This window comes from Heterodontus francisci, chromosome 15 (assembly GCF_036365525.1).
Source record: "Heterodontus francisci isolate sHetFra1 chromosome 15, sHetFra1.hap1, whole genome shotgun sequence".
Classification (NCBI taxonomy): Eukaryota; Metazoa; Chordata; class Chondrichthyes; order Heterodontiformes; family Heterodontidae; genus Heterodontus; species Heterodontus francisci.
The window spans coordinates 23,084,068-23,108,359 of record NC_090385.1 but is presented as its reverse complement, the minus strand read 5'-3'; the positions used below and the strand labels follow the sequence as shown (position 1 = coordinate 23,108,359).

At 43.2% G+C, this 24,292-nt stretch overlaps 2 protein-coding genes across 7 annotated transcripts in view; one reads left to right on the top strand and one right to left on the bottom strand.

Annotated features, from left to right (window-relative positions):
- The window catches only part of col4a5 (collagen, type IV, alpha 5 (Alport syndrome)), a 289,160-nt gene extending 269,606 nt beyond the window's left edge, over window positions 1–19,554 (bottom strand). The window contains exons 1-2 of one of the 3 annotated variants that reach the window (XM_068047230.1): window positions 19,465–19,554; window positions 3,898–4,051 (exon numbers count right to left, since the gene is read on the bottom strand). In XM_068047230.1, the coding sequence (XP_067903331.1) occupies window positions 3,898–3,993 (96 nt within the window). In that variant the 5' untranslated portion in view covers window positions 3,994–4,051; window positions 19,465–19,554. The other 2 variants (XM_068047229.1, XM_068047228.1) reach the window with 2 other exon arrangements.
- The window catches only part of col4a6 (collagen, type IV, alpha 6), a 402,270-nt gene continuing 382,322 nt past the window's right edge, over window positions 4,345–24,292 (top strand). For 3 of the 4 annotated variants that reach the window (XM_068047226.1, XM_068047223.1, XM_068047225.1), the window contains exons 1-3: window positions 4,345–4,660; window positions 5,092–5,226; window positions 5,407–5,455. In XM_068047226.1, coding sequence (XP_067903327.1) covers window positions 5,216–5,226; window positions 5,407–5,455 — 60 coding nt within the window. In that variant the 5' untranslated portion in view covers window positions 4,345–4,660; window positions 5,092–5,215. Of the gene's footprint in view, window positions 4,661–4,887; window positions 4,999–5,091; window positions 5,227–5,406; window positions 5,456–24,292 lie in introns of those variants that run through there. The other variant, XM_068047224.1, reaches the window with a different exon arrangement.

Below are 24,292 nucleotides of genomic sequence, written 5' to 3'. Positions count from 1 at the left end.
AAGACTACTTATTTCCAACTCTATAATATCACCTATCTCTGACCCTGCTTCAGCCCATCTGCCGCTGAAACCCTCATCCAAAGCCCTGCCACCTGGATCCTAGCTCACAACTAGTCCCATTCACCAATTTACCCCTGTGCTCACTGACCTACATTGAGTCCTGGTCCACCAACATTGCAAATTTAAATTCTCATCATTTTTTTCAAATCCCTCCCTATCTCCGTAACCTCCTCCAGCTCTACAACCCTCTGAGAACTCCGCATTCCTCTAACTCTGGCCTCTTGTGCATCCCCACTCCTTTCGCTCCACTAATAGCAATTGTGCCTTCAGTTGTCTAGGACCTAAGCTTTGAAATTTCCTCCTCAATCATCTTTGCATCTCTAAGAAGAAAAAAAAGAAACTTTCATTTATATAGCAGCTTTCATGAAGTAAAGATATCCCAAAGCACTTTACAGCCAATGAAGTACCTTGGGAGTGTAGGAAACACAGCAGCCAATTTGTGCACAGCAAGTTCCCACTAACACCAATGTGATAATGACCAGATAATTTTTTTTTTCATAATGTTGATTGAGGGATAAATATTGTCCAGGACACCAGGGATAGCTCCTCTGCTTTTCTTCGAAACAGTGCCACAGAGATATTTCGCATCCACCCGAGAGGCAGACAGGGCCTCAGTTTAACATCTCATTTGAAAGACAGCACCTCCTGCAGTGCAGCACTCCCTCAGTACTGTACTGGAGTCTCAGCTAGACTGCTTGTGCTCAAGTCCTGGAATGAGACTTGAACCCGCAACCCTTTTGGTGAGAGTGCTACCCTCTGAGTCACAGCTAACACCCTATGATACCTGACATTCTACATCTCTCTCCTCCTTTAAAATGCTGTTTAAAATCTATCTGATCAAGGATTTGGTCACATGTACTAAGTCACTTTCTTTGGCTTGTGCCAATTCTGATTATGCTCCTGTGAAATACCTTAGCAAACTTAACGATGTTAAAAGCACTTTACAAATGCAAGTTATTGTTGTTGAATAACATAAATTAAAGTACCAGTGTTACAAGTCTGTTATTCCTGGTGTTAGTGGTGAGAACAACTTTAGGCAATGAATTAAGAGCATCACACAAAATGAATATTGCACAACTTTAATGTGCATGACTTAAGTGTGGTTGTTCCTACACTGCACTGGTAACAGTATCCTAAGTAGGTCAAGTAGACTGAGCAGTCACTGGTCCTTTTCTGTGCAAGCACCAATGTTAGAACACTGTCTCTTTTAACTGAAGGACAGTTTGGCTCCTCTTAAATGGATTATTTTTCTTTTTTCCCTCCCATGCCTCTGCAATCAAAACAGCCAACTTAACTACATCCAAATGATCCCACAACTGCAATCCTGTAGCAGAAGTTAAAAGATAATCTTAAGGAGCCAGGAATTCAGATAGCGAGAACACATAGATATGCAATGTAGACTAACTAAAAGAACCCAAGAGGATAATACTCTTAACTCCAAATTATCACTTTGTTGGCTGGTTGGAACACCATTCCCCACCACCACCCCCAATCCACTGAGCAGAATAGTTTAAAGTACATAATTACTGAGCATCAACTGCATTTACAGACAAGGAGAGAAATAATGCACAGCTACACAACCATTTGTTTCCCTGTGTTGCATTGACAGCATTTTCACTGCACCCTGCCTCCTTCACATAACCTGAAGTTAAAAAGGAAACAAGCTGAGAAGCAACCAGCACTGATAAGCTTATAGATGCAACCCTTCACACTTGAAACACACCATGTCAATTTGATAAGTTTTTTTTAATCTGCAGGTTTTGCAAAAAAAACCTCCCATTCCCACTCCACAACCAGTATTCAAACAGAAACAAGAAATGCTGGAATCACTCAGCAGGTCTGGCAGCATCTGTGGAAAGAGAAGCGGAGTTAACGTTTCGGGTCAGTGACCCTTCTTCGGAACCCGTCTCATTGGCTAACCCAGATGTAATTTAAAGCACTGGTGAGCTGGTTGATGTCAGGCATGTTTCATGCTTTACCTGTACTGGCAAAATTTCCTGGTATCAAAAAAGGGCTCCATTTTTCACTATTAATGTTCTAGTCAATTGCACCTTCACACTAGACAATACTGAGTTCTGGGGGAATGTGATAGGATCTAAAACACTGTAGATGTGACAAAGGGCAGTGACAACGGCAATATCATTCAAAAATGCAGCATCACTTTCCACATGTACGCTGACGACACCCAGCTCTACCTCACCAACACCTCTGTCAGCCCCTCTACTGTCTCTAAATTGTCAAATTGCTTGTCCGACATCCAATGCTGAATAAGCTGAAATTTCCTCCAAATAAATAACGGGAAAACTAAAGCCATTGTCTTCAGTCCCTACCACAAACACCATTACCTAGCCACTGATTCCATCCCTCTGCCTGGCAACTTTCTGGAGCTAAACCACTGTTTGACCCAAAACAAGTTTCCGACTGCATATCCACAATATTGCTAAGACTGCTTATTTCAACCTCCATAACACTGTTCAACACCGCTCCAGCCTCAGCTCATTTGTTGCTGACACCTTCAGCCATGCCTTTGTTTCCTCGAAACTTGACTATTTCAATGGACTGCTAGCTGACCTCCCTCCCATGTTCATCCCTCAGTAAACTTGAGGTTATCTAAAGCTCTGCTGCCCATGTCCTAATTCACACCCAGCCCCATTCACCCATCACCCCTGTGCTCACTGACCTATATTGGATCCCAGTCAAGCAATGTCTTGATTTTAAAATTCTCATCCTTGTTTTCAAATCCCTCCATGGCCTCGCCCTTCCCAATCTCTGTAATCTCCTCCAGCCCCACAACCCTCCCAGATGCCTGCGCTCTTCCAATTCTGGCCTCTCAAGAATCTCCAGTTTTAATCGCTCCATTATTGCCAGCCATGCCTTCTGCTGCCAAGGCCCTAAGATCTGGAATTCCGTCCCTAAACCTCTCCATCTCTCTACCTCTCCCTCCTCTTTTAAGATGCTCCTTAAAACCTCTCTCTTTAACTGAGCTTTGGTCATCAGTCCTAACGTCCCCTCATGTGGCTAAGTGTCAAATTTTGTTTGATAGCGTTCCTGTGAGGCACTCAGCAGTTTTACTACATTAAAGACGCTATATAAATGCAAGTTGTTGGTGTTATTATTGAAATTATTACTAACAAGCGGCAAATATTTCGCTCCATATAGACGTCTATGTGTTTACACGGAAAGTACGCACATCTAGGCAGAAGCGAAACAAGTGCGAGAAGGCAGAGGAGAAATCTTTTGTCAATCGTACCTGTGAATAAAGCATTTTTTTGACAAAGCAATGTAGATAATGATCACAAAATGCAAGGGAAGCAAAGGCTAAATTTTCTTCTTAACATCTAACTGAACTCTTCCCTTCCCAACACCCTTTATTGGGAAGATTTGTGCAGCGATTATAGTTTTGGAGAAAAATACACAAACTTGCACTTTAAAACAAAGGGGGGAGAATGCCAACTTCTGCCTGGAAGCTGGGCCGTCTGATAATGCAGGTAGTCAGATCAGATCCACCGTTACAAGTTACTACAAGCAGATAGGAACATGAACGTTCTTCAGGGAATGCTGGAGCTGTCTGTTAGCTGCATTTCGCTTTTTCAGAAACACAAATCACTGCTAACTCTTTGCAAAACCGGTCTTGCTTTCTAAATGCAACTCTTAAGCATCTATAACACGTAACAAAAATAGCGACTACAAATCTGCAACTGTAGTTATTTTTAAATTAAAACCTTTCCTCCCTTCGTACTCTGCTGCTTCTCTATAGTCAATATGTTAAGCAGGATACTGGATTTTTTTTTAAAGCAGAAAAATCCTTGAAAGAACATGTTAAAATGCAGTACTCACCGCTGCCTCGGTGTTCTGCACCAAAATTGTTAACACCGATAGCAACAAGAAGATCCGAGCAGCAAGTTGGTCGAAGGTGAACTTTTCAAACTTCATTTTCCGGCTTTCGACTTGGGGCTGATCAACTGACTGCAATTGCACATCCACACATGTTCTATTCGGAAATAGAAAAGGAGAGAAGGAATAATACTCTTTAAAGAGAGAGGGCTGGAAAGAAATCTAGAGAGAATGTGCATTTGTAACCTGTGTGTTTGAGAGAGAGAGGCTGGAATATCCAGCTACAATCAGCTACCCACCCTCTCTCTCTCTCTCTCTCTCACCCCTCTATCTAGCAGCCCGGCACACACTCCTCGCTCTTCTCTGATCTCCTCAATCCGTCAGGAACTACTTCCTACAAACTGTACCACTTCGCAAGGGGGAGAAAAAGGAAAAGCGTCAACCTGACCTGTTCGAAGTTGGAGAAGGGGTGGAGGGGCGAGTGGAGAAATCAATCAAATCACCTCCAAAGGGCGAATGGGAATTGACGCCACGCCCCCCACGGCTCTTCAATCCCCACCCCTTCCATTGTTTGCTCTCGGCACAACTTTATTCTTTAAAAAAAGACGGGGAGTGGGAAAGTTTGTTAAACTTTCTGTGGGGGACTATTTTACTTTAGTGGTTATGTCAATGAGAATACGACTGCGCTTGCAAGGGATTGAAAGAAATTGCTGTACATTGGGGGTGGATTAGGGACTTCGTTGCTAATGATAAAACGGAGTGGAGGGTGAGTATAATTTATTAAGTTTCTCCAGTTATTAAAGCATCGGTTCTTAAAGTAGCTATTTGAACAGTCTAATTATGTGATTCTAAGTGCATTTGTTGTATGTGAAATCTGTATTATCTATAATACTTTGGGAGGGGGGATTAATTTGAGTGGGGTTTTCTTTCCAAAAGTTTGAGCGACTATGAAAACTCCTCCCCTTTCCCCTCGCACCTATCCCAGACTGTAAACGCTTGCATGGATTGTTCTGAAGGAGAAGGGAGCTGCAGACAGTGTGCTGGTTATACTTTCAACAGCTCAACTCCCAAGTCTGCCTGCACCTTGCCTTATATTAGCACGAGGTACTTACTGTTAATTCTGTAATGGAACCATTGTTTTATTTTTGCTAAATTATTTTGCATTTCAAACTTGCTCTCTTTTCCCTCTCCCCGAAGACGGTGAGGCAAAGTTGTGATCTTTCAATGACTGGAGTGGCACAATTCGATCGCTTGAAAGACATCAAAAGACATCTCTGAAATTCCCCCGTGTGGAGACTTTTAACAAAACGACCCCATAAAAATGAGCAATGGGTAAGTGAAAAGTTCTAAGCCTTGCAGAAAACTTTATGCAAGATTTTACATAAGAGTTGTGCAACACTGTAGTAGTAAACGCGACCACACTTGTAACTGTTAGACTGGCCCTTGTCTCTTCTTGATGCAGTTTCTGGTGGTGCCGGTTGAGGTTTCAGTAACTTTTTACCTTCTTTTCAGGATCCTGCTTATGGTCGTTGGTTGTTTGGCTGTTGATCTTGTCCAAGCGGTGAGTTTCTGGGGAGGAGGATATGGTTTTTTGTTTGTGTGCTAATGTAATTCCCAAGTTAAATTCTTCAGTTGCCAATTGTCCTTAGTTCTGCGATTGGAGATCATCCCTTTAGTGGCGGGAATGCCCGTTCTTGCAAACACGTAAACGTTTCTCTTTAAAAGTCTGTGTAACTTGAGTTTCAAAGGGATGTGTTTGTTGGTGCTATTTATGTTCATGAGCAGCTCTCAAATATCTTTCTTCCCCGCAACAGCCAGCCCGATGTCAGGGAACATCTGAATAGTGGTTGGAAGTTGAAGTGTTTTTTTTTAAGAGATAACAAAATATTTTTCAAACCGTAAGCGAAGCAGTCAGTAGCTTGGTCATGATAAAGTAAATTAAGCATGATTTTTAATATATCTTAAACGTGAGATGTGAATTGTATATCTCAGCATCTTATATAAATACTTGAACAACGTGCTAAGAAGCTGATCAGAAAAGTACTATAGGTGAGATTTTGCTCTTTAAGCCTGTAACTAGCATACACACACCATCATTTTAAATTAGAAGTTGTCACTTGATGGAACCCACTGACAGTAGCAATGAGAACCTATAATCCTGGCTTAAAATGTTCCATGCAACATACTTTAGGATTGAACTTTTTATTGAGCAGGCACAGATTGAACTCAGCTCCAAGTGCGTTACTGAGATATACAAGAAAAATCCATTTCAAAATCACATTGAATTGAAAGCCCAGGGAAATATACATTGTTAAAATGTATTTGTGTTCTAAGAGTCCTGATTGCTGGGCAGGGGGAGGCAAAAAAATCCCACAAATAAGTATTGAATAAAGACCTAATCCAAATACAAAGGCTCACCTGTATGTTAAATGATATCTAAGCTATAATAATGATTTGAGCACATACATGCGCTTTATACAGTACATCCTCTTTTGGACTAGTGTTCTGTGCTTCTTATGAGCAATCGATGGAACTCTGGTTTTGAGAAAGAGGTAGTATTGAATGGTAGTGCATGCAACCATTAATTGGGACCAAAATATCGATACAACTGCCAATCATGTAGGTATCACTCCTCCATCAACACCTAAAGTGTGTTTGAAAGCAAGGAAAATTGAATGCAAAACTGAACACACTAAATACTGTGCACATATTGTCATTCAAGAACAATATAACACACCATGTTTTACACTTTCCAGCATAGGCTGCAGGAATATGCCCCCTGACTGACATGAGGTGCTATGCCAACAGTAGGGTACTACCATTGATCCCTGCTGAGATTCAGCTGCTCAGAACAGACCAGGGTTAGAACCTGGACCAGTTTATATATCTCAGTTTCACAAGAGGCAATGCTGTAACCAACTGAGCCACCTTACAAATCACTATTATGTGCAGCCTCTTGTGATTATTGAATCCTTCCAACTGTCAAACATTGGTCTGTGATTTGTGCCCACTGCAGAATTATTTCCCAGAATATATTTGCGTGAAAATAAACTGTTGAAGTAACAGTTCTTTTCAATAAATTCATTAATTCACATTGGTTAAGTGGAATGAAAGCCAACAAATCTTCAATACACCAAACTCTAAAGGAGGGTGGAGGGCTGTTATGCTTCTTCTTCCCTCCTTTCCTGAAGATGCTGAGTTACTTACATGGGCACCAGCTGTCATCCAGTACCTTGCCCAAATATGCAATGTTTGGCTGTGAGTCAAAGTGATGAGTGTTAGCAGCTGAATTGACAATTGGGTATCGCTTCCAATGGGGTCACTGTGTAGCACTCAGGAGTGGTGGGCACGATGGCTGATTTATACTTAACTAGCTGAGGGTTATCAAAGATAATTGTAGTTCCCCCCTACTAACACCTTCGATAAGATCAGCTAATTGCAGACCTGAGACTTTCCTAGTCTGTATGGCTCAGGTCACTAACAGGAAGTACATTTATACACAGGCAGGCTTAATGTTCTGGAATTTATTCATAGTCAGATTTGCTGTGTAAACATTCATTAAGAATCTTCATGAACATGGGAAGAAACTAAATAGTGTCTGAATTTTGCATAATTCTATTACTATATAAATTGGTCCCATTTAAGACATTATTACATTTGACTATACTGGGTCTATTATGCACTTACATGGGTCACACCTTTCTGAATAAACAGAATGTGCCACTTGTGAGATAATGCAGGTAAAAGCACAGTTTTACAAGCTGATTATAGCTTATACAGAGGAAACATGTTGCTACTGTGAAAGGTATTTGACATAGACAATACTTTCTAATTAAGATTGAGTGCTGTAACTGGATAACCTCATACATGTCAGTCTTGTTAAATAATAGATCTTTTGTATTTCTATGTCGGTTCAAAATGTAGGCAAATAAGCAGCTTTGTTGTCACGTATCTTTAATTATTTTACAATAAACTCCTATATGTGTGGATCACAGTATCAGCAGTTATTCCAATGGCCTTCATTATGTTGCATCTACAACAAAGAAGCAGACCATTACGGAAAATGGTGATGTAGTGGTAATTCAATGAACTAACAAGCCAGAGGCCCAGGCTAATTCCCTGGGGACACAGGTTCAAATCCCACCATGGCAGCTGGTGGAATTTAAGTTTAATTAATAAACTCAGTCAATCTGCAATTGAAAGCTAGTGTCCGTAATGGTGCCAGGAAACTATCACTGATGGTCATAAAAACCCATCTGCCCTTCAGGGAAGGAAATTTGCTATCCTTATATGGTCTGGCCTACACGTGATTCCAGACCCACAGCAATGTTGCTGACTCTTAACTGCCCTCTGAAATGGCCTAGCAAGCCACTCAGTTCAAGGGCAATTAGGGATGGGCAACAAATACTGGCCTTGCTAGTGATGCCCACAACACATGAAAGAATAAATGAAAAAGCCAAATGGATCTATGACACTATTTCTTTTCCACACAAACTCCTCCCACCCCTCTTCATCTAACCCTATCAATACTCCCTTTTACCCCTCTCTCTCTCATGTCCTTATCTAGCTTCCCCTTAACTGTATCTGTGCTAGTCACCTTAACCACTCCATGAGGTAACAAGCTCCACATTCTCACTACTCTCTAGGTAAATAAGTTTTTCCTGAATTCCCTATTGGATTTATTGGTGACTGCCTTATATTATGGGAATATCTTATATGGTGTTGGTCCATTGTATCACCAACAGCAAAAATCCCAAACAACCACTTAATATATATTTCAAAGTTAAACTAGGAATGATTTAAAGATAATCATCTTATTTCCAGCTTCAGATGACAATTCTATTTGAAATTTCTGCCCCTTCTTACTCCTCTACTGACTGCATATGCTGCTGCTGGGTTCCATGGGTGCAGGATACTTACTAGTATTTCACCCAAGTAGCTATTTAATATGGTTGAGCCTACACAAAGAGCATTGGTAGACTATTTGACTGGGGCAGAGAGCATCAATCCCATGTCTGCTCCTGCTCTTGCTCAATCTTCACACACATGCCCAGTAAGGATAAATGGATAGGAATCTGGAATAGAAACCTTGTCTGATTTTCCCTTCCCTAGCCCAGGGTCGCTGAGGTCAATTGTTTTGCAGCCTCCTTGATTGGGATCAATTGACTCAGCACAGAATGAGAATTAAAGCTGTGGCTTTCTGTTCTGTGTGGCTCAGTCAAACACTACCTTTACCAACTGAGCCATCAGAGGAGTTTCAGACAAAACTAAGAACCTATTCTGTTGGTCAATCAAATCCCCAATTCCACTGGAACCTGCAACTCACTCCGAGCTATTTTCCTTATGTAAACTATCTGAACTGCTTGACTAGATTCCAGACAGTAACTTACTTTTGGGTATCCATTCTACGTTTAATGAAAGGAGGAGTAAAAGCAGTGATTAAGTTCTACCTGACCCCATGAAAGTTTCACGTAAACTACATGGCAAAATGTGGGCTATTTGTTTATGTTTTGAGAATTTACAAGTCCAGTTTGCCATAAACATGAAGTACGGCACCCCGGTACCTGGGTGGCCCAAGTGTGCAGCAATTTTTGTCTGCCCATATACCTTGCCCATTGAGCAATGGAATACAGCTTCCCTTCACATGGCAAATGGTAATTTTAAGGGCGAGGGTGGGGGGTGGGGGGGGGGGGGGGGGGTGGTGGGTTGGGGGCAGAGTAGCCTGGTAGAGATTGTGAGAGAAAGTGCCAGGTTCCATCACCTATCATTGCTTTCGTACCCTTCATTGTGCTCATCAGCAAGCACAGAAGAAGAGGTTACTTCTCTGGCCTAAAGGTTGGTGGAAATTAACAAAAAGAGGAAAATGAAGAATTGCAAAAATGCCCAGGTAAAATAAAATGGTAACAACGATAGCTTTTGAATAAATCTGATCAGATACAATAACGGCTGTAAACAATGAGGAAATTTTAGATATGCAGTAACCAGTTTGAATAACTGGACCTCTATTGTTTAAGAGTTATATATATCAAGATATGTAATATTAAATCAAAATCAGTATTACTCACTTTTTTAAAAATATTATCAAATCCTGTGGTGTTAGATGTCAAGAAGAAGTGTAGTTTTCGAGTGAAGTAGACATTGAAGGCAGGGGATAATTGGATCAGATTGTACATATAATTCAGTCCCCCTATTAAAGTAATAAATTATGTCCTTATATATATATATATATATATATATATATACCTCCAGTATAAAATCCTATGATGTCACCATTGGGACACTACACTGCAGCCACTGGCAGGACAGTGCAATTACAGTATACAAGTTTACCTCGGCAGTTCACAGTATAAATGTGGATGTAGCAATTAATAATGGGTAAAGTTAATAGGAAGTTTGTGCAGTCCTAAGACTTACCATATTGTAATATTTCGAAATGTAAGCGTCGTGTAGATAACTGACATAAATTTCAGTTTAAAAGAGCAGGGGTATAAATGCAGCTTGGGTGGGAGTGCAGTCCACTTTGCATTCTGCCTGGTTTTCTTTTCCATTCACTTCACTGTTAATGAAATTATGGAAGAAATAAATCCTAGAACTTTATTTTCCAACTTGGTGCTGCATTATATGGTGGATTTATTCACTGAGAGATTGGCAGTGCTCTCAAAGGTTCAGTTGGTTTTATTCCACACCAATTTTCTTCCATTTCTCTCCTTGCCTGAAAGTAAGGACTGTTATTGGGATATGATGCCACTGGCACTGGCCACCGTCCAGCACCTCACCATGAACTGAGCCAATAAATGTAGGCAGGTAATTCACCATGGAGCATCATAGCAGATACCTGATCCTGTTTGCACCTGACATGGACACACACAACACACATTTTCTAGCAGGGTTCGCTGCATATCGATGAAGATCAGGAAGCCCGAGTGACATTTTTCCTCTTCCTTGCCTACAGGTTTGAGGCCAGGTGAAGCACCTATACTGCCATTCATTGGCTGAGATCAGTCAACTCAGCACTGCCCAGATATCAAAGGGATTCTATTTCTATCCAATTACTTTTAAACTACACACTTTCAAGTCAAGAAATCTAGAAACACAATAGCACTCTGGAATGTTAGAATGTTACGGATGGTTAGCTATCATACTGAGACCCAGTCCTAGCTTCCTTTTAGTCACAAAGGTTATGTCTGTACAGTGGAACAGAAGAGAAAGCTTGTCTCTGAAACGATTGATGTGTTGTTGGCAGGAATTAAGTCTGGTTTAGGTTAGCTTGATATACATTTATGGACAAATAGTATCAAATAGTATACCATTGAGATATTGTGTAATCACTGGGTAGAATAGATTTCATGAAAAATGCAACATAGGACACTAACTGCAGCATAAATTCAGATTAACCAGTTACTTCAGGAGTGGCAAAGCTGCATTTGGCTAAGAAGGAGTCTGCCGGTGTCTCTGGACAATTGATTTCTCAATTTTCTTTGTTGCTATCTCCTAATCTCCTAACTATGCTGATTGTGCTTGGTTTCAGTCATATGGCTCTTGACAATCTTCCAGCATCTCACCGGAGAGCCCGTTTCTCATATGTGAACCTTGACATTGAGGGCTCAAAAATGGTTAGCCCTTCTGGTACACTCCCACTGCAACTCCAATGGGAGGAATTTGGCTAAAGCATGCATACATCAGGTCCCGAACTATGCAGCGAGTTTGTAAGGGGCCTGAGCTCCCTATGCCATGCTGCAGCCCTTAGTCAGAACCTCATGTATGATTGGTTTCGGAATAACTGGTCTTGCCCAATGCAAACAAAGTGGTGCCTGAACCTTTGAAGATGAGGAGTCCAAATATTGTTCGCTGGGGTTGGCTGGGTGGGTGGTTTGAGGTGGTCCTCTTTGTAAGGGGACAGAGCAAAGACACCAAAGCCTTGCCCCGTACCACCAATGGTACGTTCCTGCAGGCACAGCTTTCTGACTGCATAAACATTGGTCTAGTCAGGTGTAAAGGTGGTTCACACCCGCATGGACTTCTCAGCACCGAGAGTTGGCAATGAATGTGGTGTGTATCACAGCCAATCTGATCCTGTCCTCATCTCATATCGACTTTCCACTAGGACTCACTCATTAGTGAACAAGGATGAGAAGACTGGCTGACCTCTATCTTTCTTCTCTAACCCAAAGATGCTTGATGCTAGTTATAGTACATCTGCTGCCATCATCATTGACATCAGCTAACTCAGAACAAAGAGGGGATCTAACCTGTCGAAAGGGCTCAGGTCCAAAATGGGCAGTGCATTTCACCAACTTAGCCATTAGGGCAACCAGCCTGGTTTCAGTTAATTTGATTGACATCTGTGTCTGCATTAGTGTTCTGCTGTCATATTATGTCATCACTATCAGGCGAGGTTGACGACATGATAAACAACAGCATGAATTCAGACCTTCCTGCCATCATAAGGTCAGAAGTGGGGATTGCTCAGTGTTAGGCACCATTCGCGACTTCTCAGATACTGAAGCAGCCCATGTCCACATGCAGCAACACCTGGACAACATTCAGGCTTGGGCTGATAAGTGGCAAGTAACATTTGCGCCACACAAGTGCCAGGTAATGACCACCTCCAACAAGAGAGAATCTAACTGTCTCCTGTTGATATTCAATGGCATTGCCATCGCTGAATTCCCCACCATCAACATCCTGGAGGTTACCATTGACCAGAAACTTACCTAGAGTAGCCACAGGCAGCTGGTCAGAGGCTTGGAATTCTGCAATGAGTAACTCACGTCCTGACTCCCCAAAGCCTGTCCACCATCTACAAGGCACAAGTCAGGAATGTGATGGAATACTCTCCACTTGCCTGGATGAGTGTAGTTCCAACAACACTCAGGACGCTTGACACCATCCAGGACAAAGCAGCCCGCTTCATTGGCACTCCATTGACCACATTAAACATTCATTTCCTCCACCACTGGCGCACAGTGGCAGCAGTGTGTGCCATATACAAGATGCACTGCAGCAACTCACCAAGGCTCCTTCAACAGCACCTTCTAATCCCGCAACCTCTACCAACTAGAAGGACATGGGAAGCTGACGCATGGGAACTCAACCATCTGCAAGTTCCTCTCCAAGTCACACATCATTCTGACTTGGAACTATATCGCCGTTCCTTCACTGTCACTGGGTCAAAATCCTGGAACTCCCTTCCTAACAACACTGTGGGTGTACCGACAGCAGATATACTGCAGCAGTTCAAGAAGGCAGCTCACCACCACCTTCTTAAGGCAATTAGGGAATGGGTAACAAATGCTGGCTTTACCAGCAACACTCACATTCCATGAAAGAATAAAAAGAAAATAAAGAAATACTTCATAGGTGTCACAATTATTGTTTTAACAGTGACCATTGCTTGGCTAGAAGTGAATGCAGCTGTGTGTGGATAACTGGTACATTGTAAGCAGTTCCTGAAACTCATTTAAACCCTCAGACCAATGATAGAAATACATTTATGGCAACAACGTGTTAAGTAAACAGAAAAGCTTGTCATTTCACATTGCTGAATCAGTGGGAGACCATTCCAGTGAAAAATGACACAAGCTGAAGCTAAGCTACTGCGCAGTCCAGGGCAGTTTCTCTTTAGTTGATTATGAAATGCACTAACCCTCCCCAGAACCCACCTGCTTAAGTCCAGAGAACTTGGATGCAGGTTGGCAACAGTCAAAGCTCAGAGATCACTTACCTGTGTACAAGAATACTGCTGGAGTTGAACTAGCTAAAATTCGCAGCTTGCTAGCATAGAGCACTGGTAAGCTTCCTAATTGCTTGTCCAACTAGGACCTATTAAAGCCATTGGCTTGTTGGTCTAGCTGATGCTGAATGATAGGTATCAGTGACATTAATGAGCCAGACTGGCAGGTCAGTCCTCTATTACATACCTTCCTGGTTTAGGTATCAGTTTACCAAGTCTGCCACAGAGGGCTGACTTGGCTTGAATCTTCCACTACCAGGAATATCATCTTGGAGTCTTAAACACCAAAAAGACTCTGCTGACCTCCCCATATTACCCGAGTACTTCTATGGCATCACCACTGTAGAAGAAGCATAGTCTGCCATTGCTTGCGTGGTTTTACCATAAAACCAACCTTCATGATAGGTTTTGGCTTCTTTGACATTCTTCTTCTTTGGCCTCCTTGTCTCGACTGGCTATAAAGGCCAATTCTATAGTGACAGACTCTTCCACAGGCGCTGCAGATAAAGTTGGTTGTTGGGGCTGTTACACAGTTGCACTTCTGTCTTTTTTCCTGCCAACTGCTAGGTCTCTTTGACTCCCCATTCTTTAGCCCCGCCTTTATGGCAGTCCGCCAGCTCTGGTGATCACTGGCAACTGACTCCCACGACTTGCGGTCAATGTCACAGGACTTCATGTCGCGTTTACAGACGTCTTTGAAGCGGAGACATGGACGGCTGGTGTGTCTGATACCAGTGACGAGCTCACTGTATAATGCGTCCTTGGGGATCCTGCCATCTTCCATGCAGCTCACATGGCCAAGGCATCTCAAGCGCCGCTGGCTCAGTAGGGTGTATATGCTGGGGATGTTGGCCACCTCGAGGACTTCTGCGTTGGAGATACGGTCCTGCCACCTGATGCCAAGGATTCTCCGGAGGCAGCGAAGGTGGAATGAGTTGAGACGTCGCTGTTGGCTGACACACATTGTCCAGGCCTCACTGCCGTAGAGCAAGGTACTGAAGACAGAGGCTTGAAACACTCGGACTTTTGTGTTCTATGTCAGTGCGCCATTTTCCCACACCCTCTGGGCCAGTCTGGTCATAGCAGCGGGCGCCTTTCCCATGCACTTGTTGATTTCTGCATCGAGAGACAGGTTACTGGTGATAGTTGAGCCTAGGTTGGTGAACTCTTGAAGCACTTCCAGAGCTTGGTCGCCGATATTGATGGATGGAGCATTTCTGACGTCCTGTCCCATGACGTTCGTTTCTTGAGGCTGATGATTGGGCCAAGTTCATTGCAGGCAGCCGCAATTCTGTCTATGAGTCTTTGCAGACGCTCTTCTGTGTGGGATGTTAATGCAGCATCATCAGCAAAGAGGAGTTCCCTGATGAGGACTTTCTGTACTTTGGTCTTTGCTCTAAGACGGGCAAGGTTGAACAACCTGCCATCTGATCTAGTGTGGATGAAAATTCCTTCTTCTGAAGACTTTAACGCATGTGAGAGCAACAGTGAGAAGAAGATCCCAAACAGTGTAGGTGCGAGAACACAGCCCTGTTTCACGCCACTCAGGATAGGAAAGGGGTCTGATGAGGCACCACTATGCTGAATTGTGCCTTTCATATTGTCATGGAATGAGGTGATGATACTTAGTAGCTTCATTGACATAAATAAATTGAAAGGTAACGCATTCATTGGAAGTAAGACCAAAAAGGTAACCTATGTGTAGGAGTGGAAGATATTGGTATAGTTCTTAATGGATACTTTGCGCCAGTCTTTACAAAAGAGGGGGACGATGCAGATATTGTAGTTAAGGAGGAAGAGTGTGAAGTATTGGATATGATAAACATAGGGAGAGAGGAAGTATTAATGGGATTAGCATCCTTGACAGTTGATAAACCACCAGGGCCAGATGAAATGTATCCTAGGCTGTTAAAAGAAGCAAGAGAGGAAATAGCAGAAGGTCTGACTATCATTTTCCAGTCATGAATGGATACAGGTGTGGTGCCAGAGGATTGGAGACTTGCTAACATTGTACCTCTGTTTAAAACGGGAGTGAAGGATAGACCGAATAATTACAGTCTAACTTCAGTAGTGGGCAAATTATTGGAATCTATTCTGAGAGACAGGATAAACTGTCACTTAGAAAGGCACAGGTTAATCAAGGATACTCAGTATGGATTTGTTAAGGGAAGATCTTGTTTGACCAACTTGATTGAATTTTTTGAAGAAGTAACAAGGAGGATAGATGAGGGTAGTGCAGTTGATGTGGTCTCCATGGATTTTAGCAAGGCTCTTGACAAGGTCCCACATGGCAAACTGGTTAAAAAAATAAAATCCCATGGGATCCAGGGAAATGCAGCAGGGTGGATACAAAATTGGCTGAGTGGCAGGAAACAAAGTGTAATTGTTGACGGCTGTTTTAGCGACTGGAGGACTGTTTCCAGTGGCGTTCCGCAGGGCTCAGCACTGGGCCCCCTGCTTTTAGAGGTGTATATTAATGATTTGGACATAAATATAGGGGGCAAGATCAAGAGGTTTGCGGACAACACGAAGATTGGCCGTGTGGTAGATGGGCAAAAAAGGGGCAAATGGAATTCAACTCAGAGAAGTGTGAGATGATGCATTTGGGGAGGTCAAACAAGGCAAAGGAATACATGATTAATGGGAAAGTACTGAGAGGTGTCGAGGAAGTGAGTGAATGTCCATAGATCCCTGAAGGTAGCAGGACAGGTCGATAAGGTGGTTAAGAAGGCATATGGAATCCTTTCCTTTATTAGCTGAGGTATAGAAACGCAAACGCTGCAAACGCGACATGAAGTCCTGTGACCTTGACCACAAGTCGTGGGAGTCAGTTGCCAGTGATTGCCAGAGATGGCGGACAGCCATAAAGGCAGGGCTAAAGAGTGGCGAGTCAAAGAGACTTAGCAGTTGGCAGGAAAAAAGACAGAAGCGCAAGGAGACAGCCAATTGTGTAACAGCCCCGACAACCAATTTTATCTGCAGCGCCTGTGGAAGAGTCAGTCACTCTAGAATTGTCCTTTATAGCCACTCCAGGCGCTGCTTCACAAACCACTGACCACCTCTAGGCACTTACCCATTGTCTCTCGAGACAAGGAGGCCAAAGAAGAAGAAGATAGAATACAAGAGCAGGGAGGTTATGCTGGAACTGTAGTACTGTGTGCAGTTCTGGTCACCTCATTACAGAAAGGATGTTATTGCACTGGAGAGGGTTCAGAGGAGATTTACGAGGATGTTGCCAGGACTGGAAAAATGCAGCTATGAGGAAAGATTGGAAAGGCTGGGGATGTTCTCCTTGAAACAGAGAAGACTGAGGGGAGATCTGATTGAAATGTACAAAATTTTGAGGGGCCGTGATAGAGTGGAGGTGAAGGGTCTATTCACCACAGGTTAGTGACGAGGGGGCATTGATTTTAAATGATTTGTAGAAACGTTTGACAGGAGATGATGAAAACCTTTTTCACCCAGAGGGTGGTGATGGCCTGGAACTCACTGCCTGAAAGGGTAGTTGAGGCAGAGACCCTCAACTCATTCAAAAGGAGTCTGGATATGCACCTCAAGTGCTGTAAGTTGCAGGGCTACGGATCAAATGCTGGAAGGTGGGATTAAAATAGGCGGATCGTTCTTCGGCTGGCACAGATGGGCCAAGTGGCTTCTTTCTGTGCCTTAAACTTTCTATGATTCAAATGATTCCTCCAAGATTCTGCAGATAGCATTACACAACAGCCTATCTCGACCCAGTCTGTCAGGGATAAGACAACACGGCTTTTATTTGTTCTACTGATCACTTCAAGGAAGTTTTCATGTGAAAACAATAATATTCCACACCCACTCACTCTTTCACATCTGCAATTGTACAGAAGCTTCTTGCTGGCAATTGTCTGCTTTGATCCCCTCGCAGCCACACAGCTGGGGTTTCCACTGTTCTCCTACAATGCAGGAATGGCTGCAGGTGCACCTTAACTGTTTGTGTGCCACTACATCGCCATGCACAATACATGGGCTGCTATTTACTGCTGAAGCTATATCTGGAAAGTGCTGGTATGCAAAATAACATATTTATTCATTTCTATTTTTTGTTTGTGAATCTTTCGCACTCATCAAGGAAAGGAACACTTGCTGTTTTGAATTCTCAGTGCCAGTATTAAAGATTAAGCAGAGAATATAGATAGATCCCTCTGCTCTGACCCAACAGTGTGCCTGTGCTACAACCTTGGCACAGCACCTTCTACTGTACCAAAGTGGCATTACCTACTTTCCCCCACCAGTCAACCTTTGTCCATTCTGAATGAGGTTGCCAATTTAATAGTAATTAGTATCATGTTGGGGCAGTTTTGTGCTACAACCCAGGACCACTTGGAATTAGATTGTTATTGGCCATCAGAGAAGCTTTCATGCCGATAGTTGAGGTGCGTAAGTGAAACGAGCCACTGTCGAACCAGTCCCCTACTATCATCATTAAATTGAGAATCTTAAGTGACGGGGCCTTGTCCGTGTTGTCAAACACTGCTGAGGCTGGAAATGAAGTAGGAAGGAAACAAGTGAATTAAGAATTAGCAATGAAGTGGCAGTAAATTTGGGATTTAAAAGCTTGTATACTGTAGGAGGGAGGCAAGGGAGTGACTTTTAGTTTTGAAAGTCTAGGAAATAGTGACCAATTTTTCTGGGTGTGGGATCATTAAAATGCCAGAAGAGGAGGGGGGGGGGGGGGGGGGGGGTCACGTTTTAAAGAGGCTGATGATCCTGCAAGAGTTTTACGAAAACATTTTGAAAAATGCTCTAAATGAGCGAAATAAATCTCAAAGAAGAGGAAAGGGATTTTAAAGGAGGGAGGAGTTTCCACTGTTGACACCCCTCCCACCCTCCTCCTCATCAAAAGGAGGCTTAGTAGTTCTGCTACTTCCCCGGAATATACCACTACTGCTACTCTCTCCTGGGGTTAGTGGTTATGGCAGGGAAATGGGGTGGCTCCATCTCGCGGTAGTTTTCACATGGTGGGCTTATTTGGCCATCTGCAGCCTACATCCTGTGGCAGGAGAAGGACGGAAGCCTTCTTTGGTGGTGCTAAGGGCGAAGATACCGCGATAAGCTGCCCTGCCTGGTTTTCCTGCATTTTCTGTTGCCATACTGCTAATTCCAGGTGGTATAATGGAGGACATCTCAGCCCTCTTCTAGGTGGCAAACTGGAATAAATTCACTGACTCCGTGCTCCTAGTGGATCGTATCTTCCGTGGGTTGGTGGGTAGAGTGGGGGTTGGTCGGGAGAGGGAGCTGTGTCGGAGATACTGTCACTATGGGATGGCATTGATTCTCCAAGCTGCGATGACTTTGAGTGCGGCTGTCCAAGATCGGTGAATTTATCCTATGAAGAAAGCCTGCTTATGTGAGGCTTCAGAGAATGGCAGACACCCTGAGAACTAGCATCAAGCCTTCAGAAAAGGATAGGGGAAAATTGCAGGGATGTGAAGAAGCAAACAAAGGATTATGAAGTTAACTATAATTAATTATAAATGGTTTGATTGTTAAAGGTGTTGGTGGGGTGGGGGGGGGGAGGCGGGGTGGGTAGCCCAGTGAGATCTGAGCTTGGCATTGGAATCCAACAAAATTAAACAAACATGTCTGAGGAGCAGAAACCTTTGAGCTTCCTCTGTGACCAGTTACATAGCAACAAGGGCCTTCAGTCAGGCTGCTAACCTTCCCAATCTATCCTGTTGGCCTGAGATGATATTTTGAGACAGGAGAACTGAGAAAATCTCTTTAACATGTATTAAAAAGAAACTTGTGATTCTGGGATATGTATCCTTTGAAACCGTATTTGACTATGTAATTAAAAAGCATACCTGAGGAAGCAAAAGCCATCCAGATTAGTGCTGCTTCTCCCTGTTTATGATGTAAGGATGTGTCAGTAGATGACACAGCTTTAATCCAAAAGCTATTATTTTCACCAACGAGACTGTATTATTCCAGGTGCTGCAGGTGCTCAGCATAAGAAGTCTGAAGAGGGCAGGTCTAAAAAGTAGGACTGGAGGCAGGAGGAGAGCATAAATGATTGATAAGGACTGACAAACTGGAGCCCAGAAACATTGTTAAGCTTCAGCGCATTCTGTATTTCTAGGGTCAAAGTGTACTTCTGTCCCCTTCCCCTGAAGCTTCCCCAAGTGTTGACTAAATACAACTTTATCTGTGTGTGTTTTGCATTATAGGGAGAACATTTTAGCTGCCAGACTTTTGTAATGTTCTTTTTTGATTTCCTGTTACATATCTCTTTACCGATCAGATTCATTTGTTGTGTTTGCTGTCTCTAATCTAAACTAGCTCTCCCAGCACCTCTCTCCACTTTATTTTTTCATCCCTCACCTGGCTTTCTGTCTGTCTTTCACTTCCCGCCTTTATGTTCCTGATTTTTCGTGCTCTTCTCTGAATCACCACATCAGTTAGAGCTCCGACTGCCAGTGTTCAGACATATATCGATTTCTCTGCTTTCCTTCTTGGGACGTGCAAAGCTTTCACTTAACATCCCATGAAGGGTCACTGGAGATTTGGAAGTAGATCTTCCAAAGTCACTGACTCATTCTTGGAGTACAGTTCCACGGGCACTGGCAACCTCCAGGAACTTGCTCAAGTGCTTATTCATAAGAACATAGGAAATAGCAGCAGGAGTAGGTCATCCGGCCCCTCAAGTCTGCCCCGCCATTCAATAAGATCATGGCTGATCTGCCCAGACCTCAACTCCTCTTTCGTGCCAGCTCCTCATAGCCCTCAACTCCCCTCTTCATCAGGCACATGCTTTGACAGTAACTGTTGACAGGGTATTCTCTAGAGGGCAGGCAAACACTCATAAGAACCTAAGAAATAGGAGCAGGAGTAGGCTATTCGGCCCTTCGACCTTGTGCCGTTCAGTAAGATCCTGGCTGATCTTTTACCTTCCTGTACTATCCCCATTTCCTTAATCCTCTCAGTGCCCAAAAATCTATCGATTTCTGTCTTGAATATACTTTAACGACTCAGTATCGACAGCCCTCTGGGGTAGAGAATTCCAAAGATTCACAACCCTTTGAATGAAGGAATTTCTCCTCCTCTCAGTCCTAAATGACCAACCCCTTATTCTGAGACTGTGGCCCCATGTTCTAGACACCCCAGCCGGAGGAAACAGCTTCCCAGCATCTACCCTATCAAACCCTTGAATTTTATGTATTTCAATCACCTCTCAGACTTGTCAAATATAATTTCTCTTTCATAAATCTATATTGACTCTGCATAATTATATTATGATTCTCTAAATGCTCTATTACCACATCCCTATTAATATTTTCTAGCATTTTCCCTACTATTGCTGTCTAACTAACTGGCTTATAGTTCCCTGTTTTTTCTGTCCCTTTTCTTGGATAGTGGGGTTATATTTGCTACCTTCCAATCCATGGGGACTGTTCTAAAATCTCGGGAATTCTTCAAATCTGCCCTCACTCAATGTTCACCCATGGAAAAATTGTGGTATTATCCCTGGCTGACTTTTCTTCCCCCAAAGAACATAGAAACTAATTATTGCTCTCCTACAAATGGCCCGCAGCGGGGATTATGGGCAGAAATTGGGCAGGGGGTGGATTCTTAAAATGGAATGGAGGACTTGCCCACAGCCTACTGCCACAATCCTGCCAACTGTTATTTTAAATTGCAGGCAGTAAGGACATTTGCCCAAAGCTTACTGGGTCCTTGTTTTTACATGTTGGTCAGGCCCCGATGTTGCTATCAGAACCCGACTGCAATATTAACCTCAGGTCTGCACTGGGAAGCCCTTCTGCCAGAAACAGGAGCTAGGGGCAGAAGAGGTTTCACCTCCCCCTCAACCACAGTCGTCTGCAGACCCCGCCGACCCTCCCCCACTCCCGGATGGGATTCCCGCTTACTGGGCTGTGTTTGGACCTGGGAATTAAAATTGATCCCATTGGATCTTTGTAAACTGTATCGTTTGGTTCCACACTTGGCAACTGAGCCATTGAAGGAGTTGTTTCTCTCTAACTTTTAAATTAACTAATAAATGGCAACAGTAACCACTGCCTGAAAGCTACCATGACAGCAACTCAGCTGTACAGCTGTCCAATCTCCCCACCCATGGAAAGTCTGAATGGCGTAATGCATCACTCTGCCTCAGAGTTCTGATAAAACTACGGACCAATGATTAAAGCCACGTGAGGGTTTCATGTTTTAAGTTGTGTGCTGTTAGCCAAGCATTTGGCGCCTTGAACCCTTATTGCCAAAGGCACTATGTCATGCTTCAACTAATAGGAGCTTGAGATTAACACGGGTTCCACTGGTCTTGGAAGACCTAACAAAGTAGCAATGAAGGGAGAATGCCCAGTGTAATTGATCAGCAAAATTCATGCCAACAGCTCATTTCAAAGCTTGCCTCTGACTTGGATCAGTTTGAGACAGAAATACCTATCCCTGGCAGTGATGGGGTAAATACAATTATTAGTTATGCTGAACTGGGAGTGTTTCTTGGTATCAGCTTGTCCTGCAGCCGTGTTTAGAATATTAAGTAATACCTGGTGGAATTATAATAGGGAAAAAATGATTGGCATGGAGGCAACCTGTTAGTGTTAGAGTTTGGTGCCCTTTGATAAACCATTCAGTAATAGAAGAAATGAGGATACTTTAAATCTGATGCATAAATCACATCTTTCTGAATGTTCTCTTATCTTCTTAATGCATTACTTTGTACACTGTTGACTGCACAACCCAGAGATTGAATTGTGCCTGAATTGGGGAGCGATCCCAGATCAGTATATGCCTAATGCAGCAGGTGACAGGACCATGCAAAATTGATGTGCCAGATCCAGGCTGATTGCAGCAGGAAAAGGTGAGGGGAAAGCCTGGGGAAAGGAGGCTTGTGGGTTCCATGTTGGACCAGGAAGCAGGAATGCCCGTCCTGGGCAAAAAGGAACCAATCCAAAATGTGAATAATCACTACTTTCCTGGGCCTCTTCTGGCCTGATACTGCTTTTGTTGGCAGTTTGGAGATGCTGCCCTTAGTGCATCTCAAGGTTCAATTGGCGTGAGGGCGTTTGAATGACCTCATTATCCTCCCTTCTCCTGAAAACACAGCAATTAAAATGGTGGGGAGCGGGAATGCTGCAGGAACTCAGAGGCTTCTGCTCCACTGTCATTTTAAACCCGCACACACCGTTCCCTTCTGTGACCTGCTTTGTAGCCAGTGCCACAAGTGCGGGGACATGTGGGCCAGAAGCATTTGTTGCACTGTGGACTTGGTGGCTAAACATTCAGAGGCTCAATAATCTGGGTTTTCCCATACTGCTGCTGGAGTGCCTGCACAGTGCTCCAGATGCTCATTATCTTCTGAACTACAAGTGCTTAAGGGAAGGCCAGAATAAAATTTGCATCCTGGACAGTCACCTCATTGTAGGGCTGCAGTTTCTTTCTTCTGGATGGTCCTCTCTTATACATTGGGCTCTGTACCCTATAGCCCCCTGTTTGTGTGAGGCCTCCTACAGCCAATTCCTAGAGGAGGCCTAGGTGGTCTGAGGCAGTTTATACTGCAAGAAAAGTTGTGCTTCATGGGCAACCAGTAGCCCTTCAATTTGTACCGATCTCTGATGCTGCAGTGATCCCAATAATCAACAGGAGTGCCACACAATGATTTAAATGAGTTGACCGTGGCATTATTGTATGAGGTCAGCTCAGTGGGGCGCAGGTGCGCAGAGTATCTGAAGACCAACGATTTTAATGCCAGGACTGCATTATCAGCTTCAGAATGTAGGGCTGTTAATTAAGATCATTATGTTTTCTTAACTTTTATCAACAACAGAGGAAGCATCGGAACTCATGTCATGATCTGAACCATATTCTGTTCCATGTTTCAATGGAGCAGGTCCTTTGCCTACGTGATCAAGGAAGAATGCAAGATGACATGTTGTGCACTTAAGGATGATGGGAGCTGGAGAAGAAAACATTACTTTTATTCCAAGGCTGCTCATCGCTGACATTTTGCCTTGGATGTTTGCTGTTACAGAACAGCCACTGAGATACAACATGTTCTCTGCAATAGTTGGCACGTCCCCAGATGGCCCAACACAGTTCAAGAACCTATTGGTTTGGGGAGCCACAGTGGAGATTTCCCATTCTGCCACTCCTGCAGACTCTTGCTCGTGGCTGCACTAATTCATGGGTGCGTCATTAAATATGGTTGAATTCGTAAGCCAGTGGTTTGGCTCCTGTTTATGGATATTCTTAAATCCATCTTTCTCTTCAAAATGTTCAGTGAAAAGTTGTACTTGTTTTGGTGGAAGCAGAGATATTTTGTTGCAATTTTAGATCTGGTGTTTAAAGCAATGGCTGAAGCATACATTAAAATGGTCAAAATACATTGTGCCCTTATCATTTTGAAGGAAAACTGATTGCTGACAGAGAATTTTGGAAATGTCGTCCTATAAGATAGAAGTAGATGTTTTGTTGCTTCTATAGAACAGTCAGGCTGTGGCTCAACAACAACAACAACTTGCATTTATATAGCACCCTTAATGTAATAAAATATCCCAAGGTGCTTCATAGGGGTGTTATCAAACAAAATTTGACACTCAGCCACATAAGGAGGTAATAAGACCAAAAGCTTCGTCAAAGAGGTAGGTTTTAAGGTATGTCTTAAATGAGGAA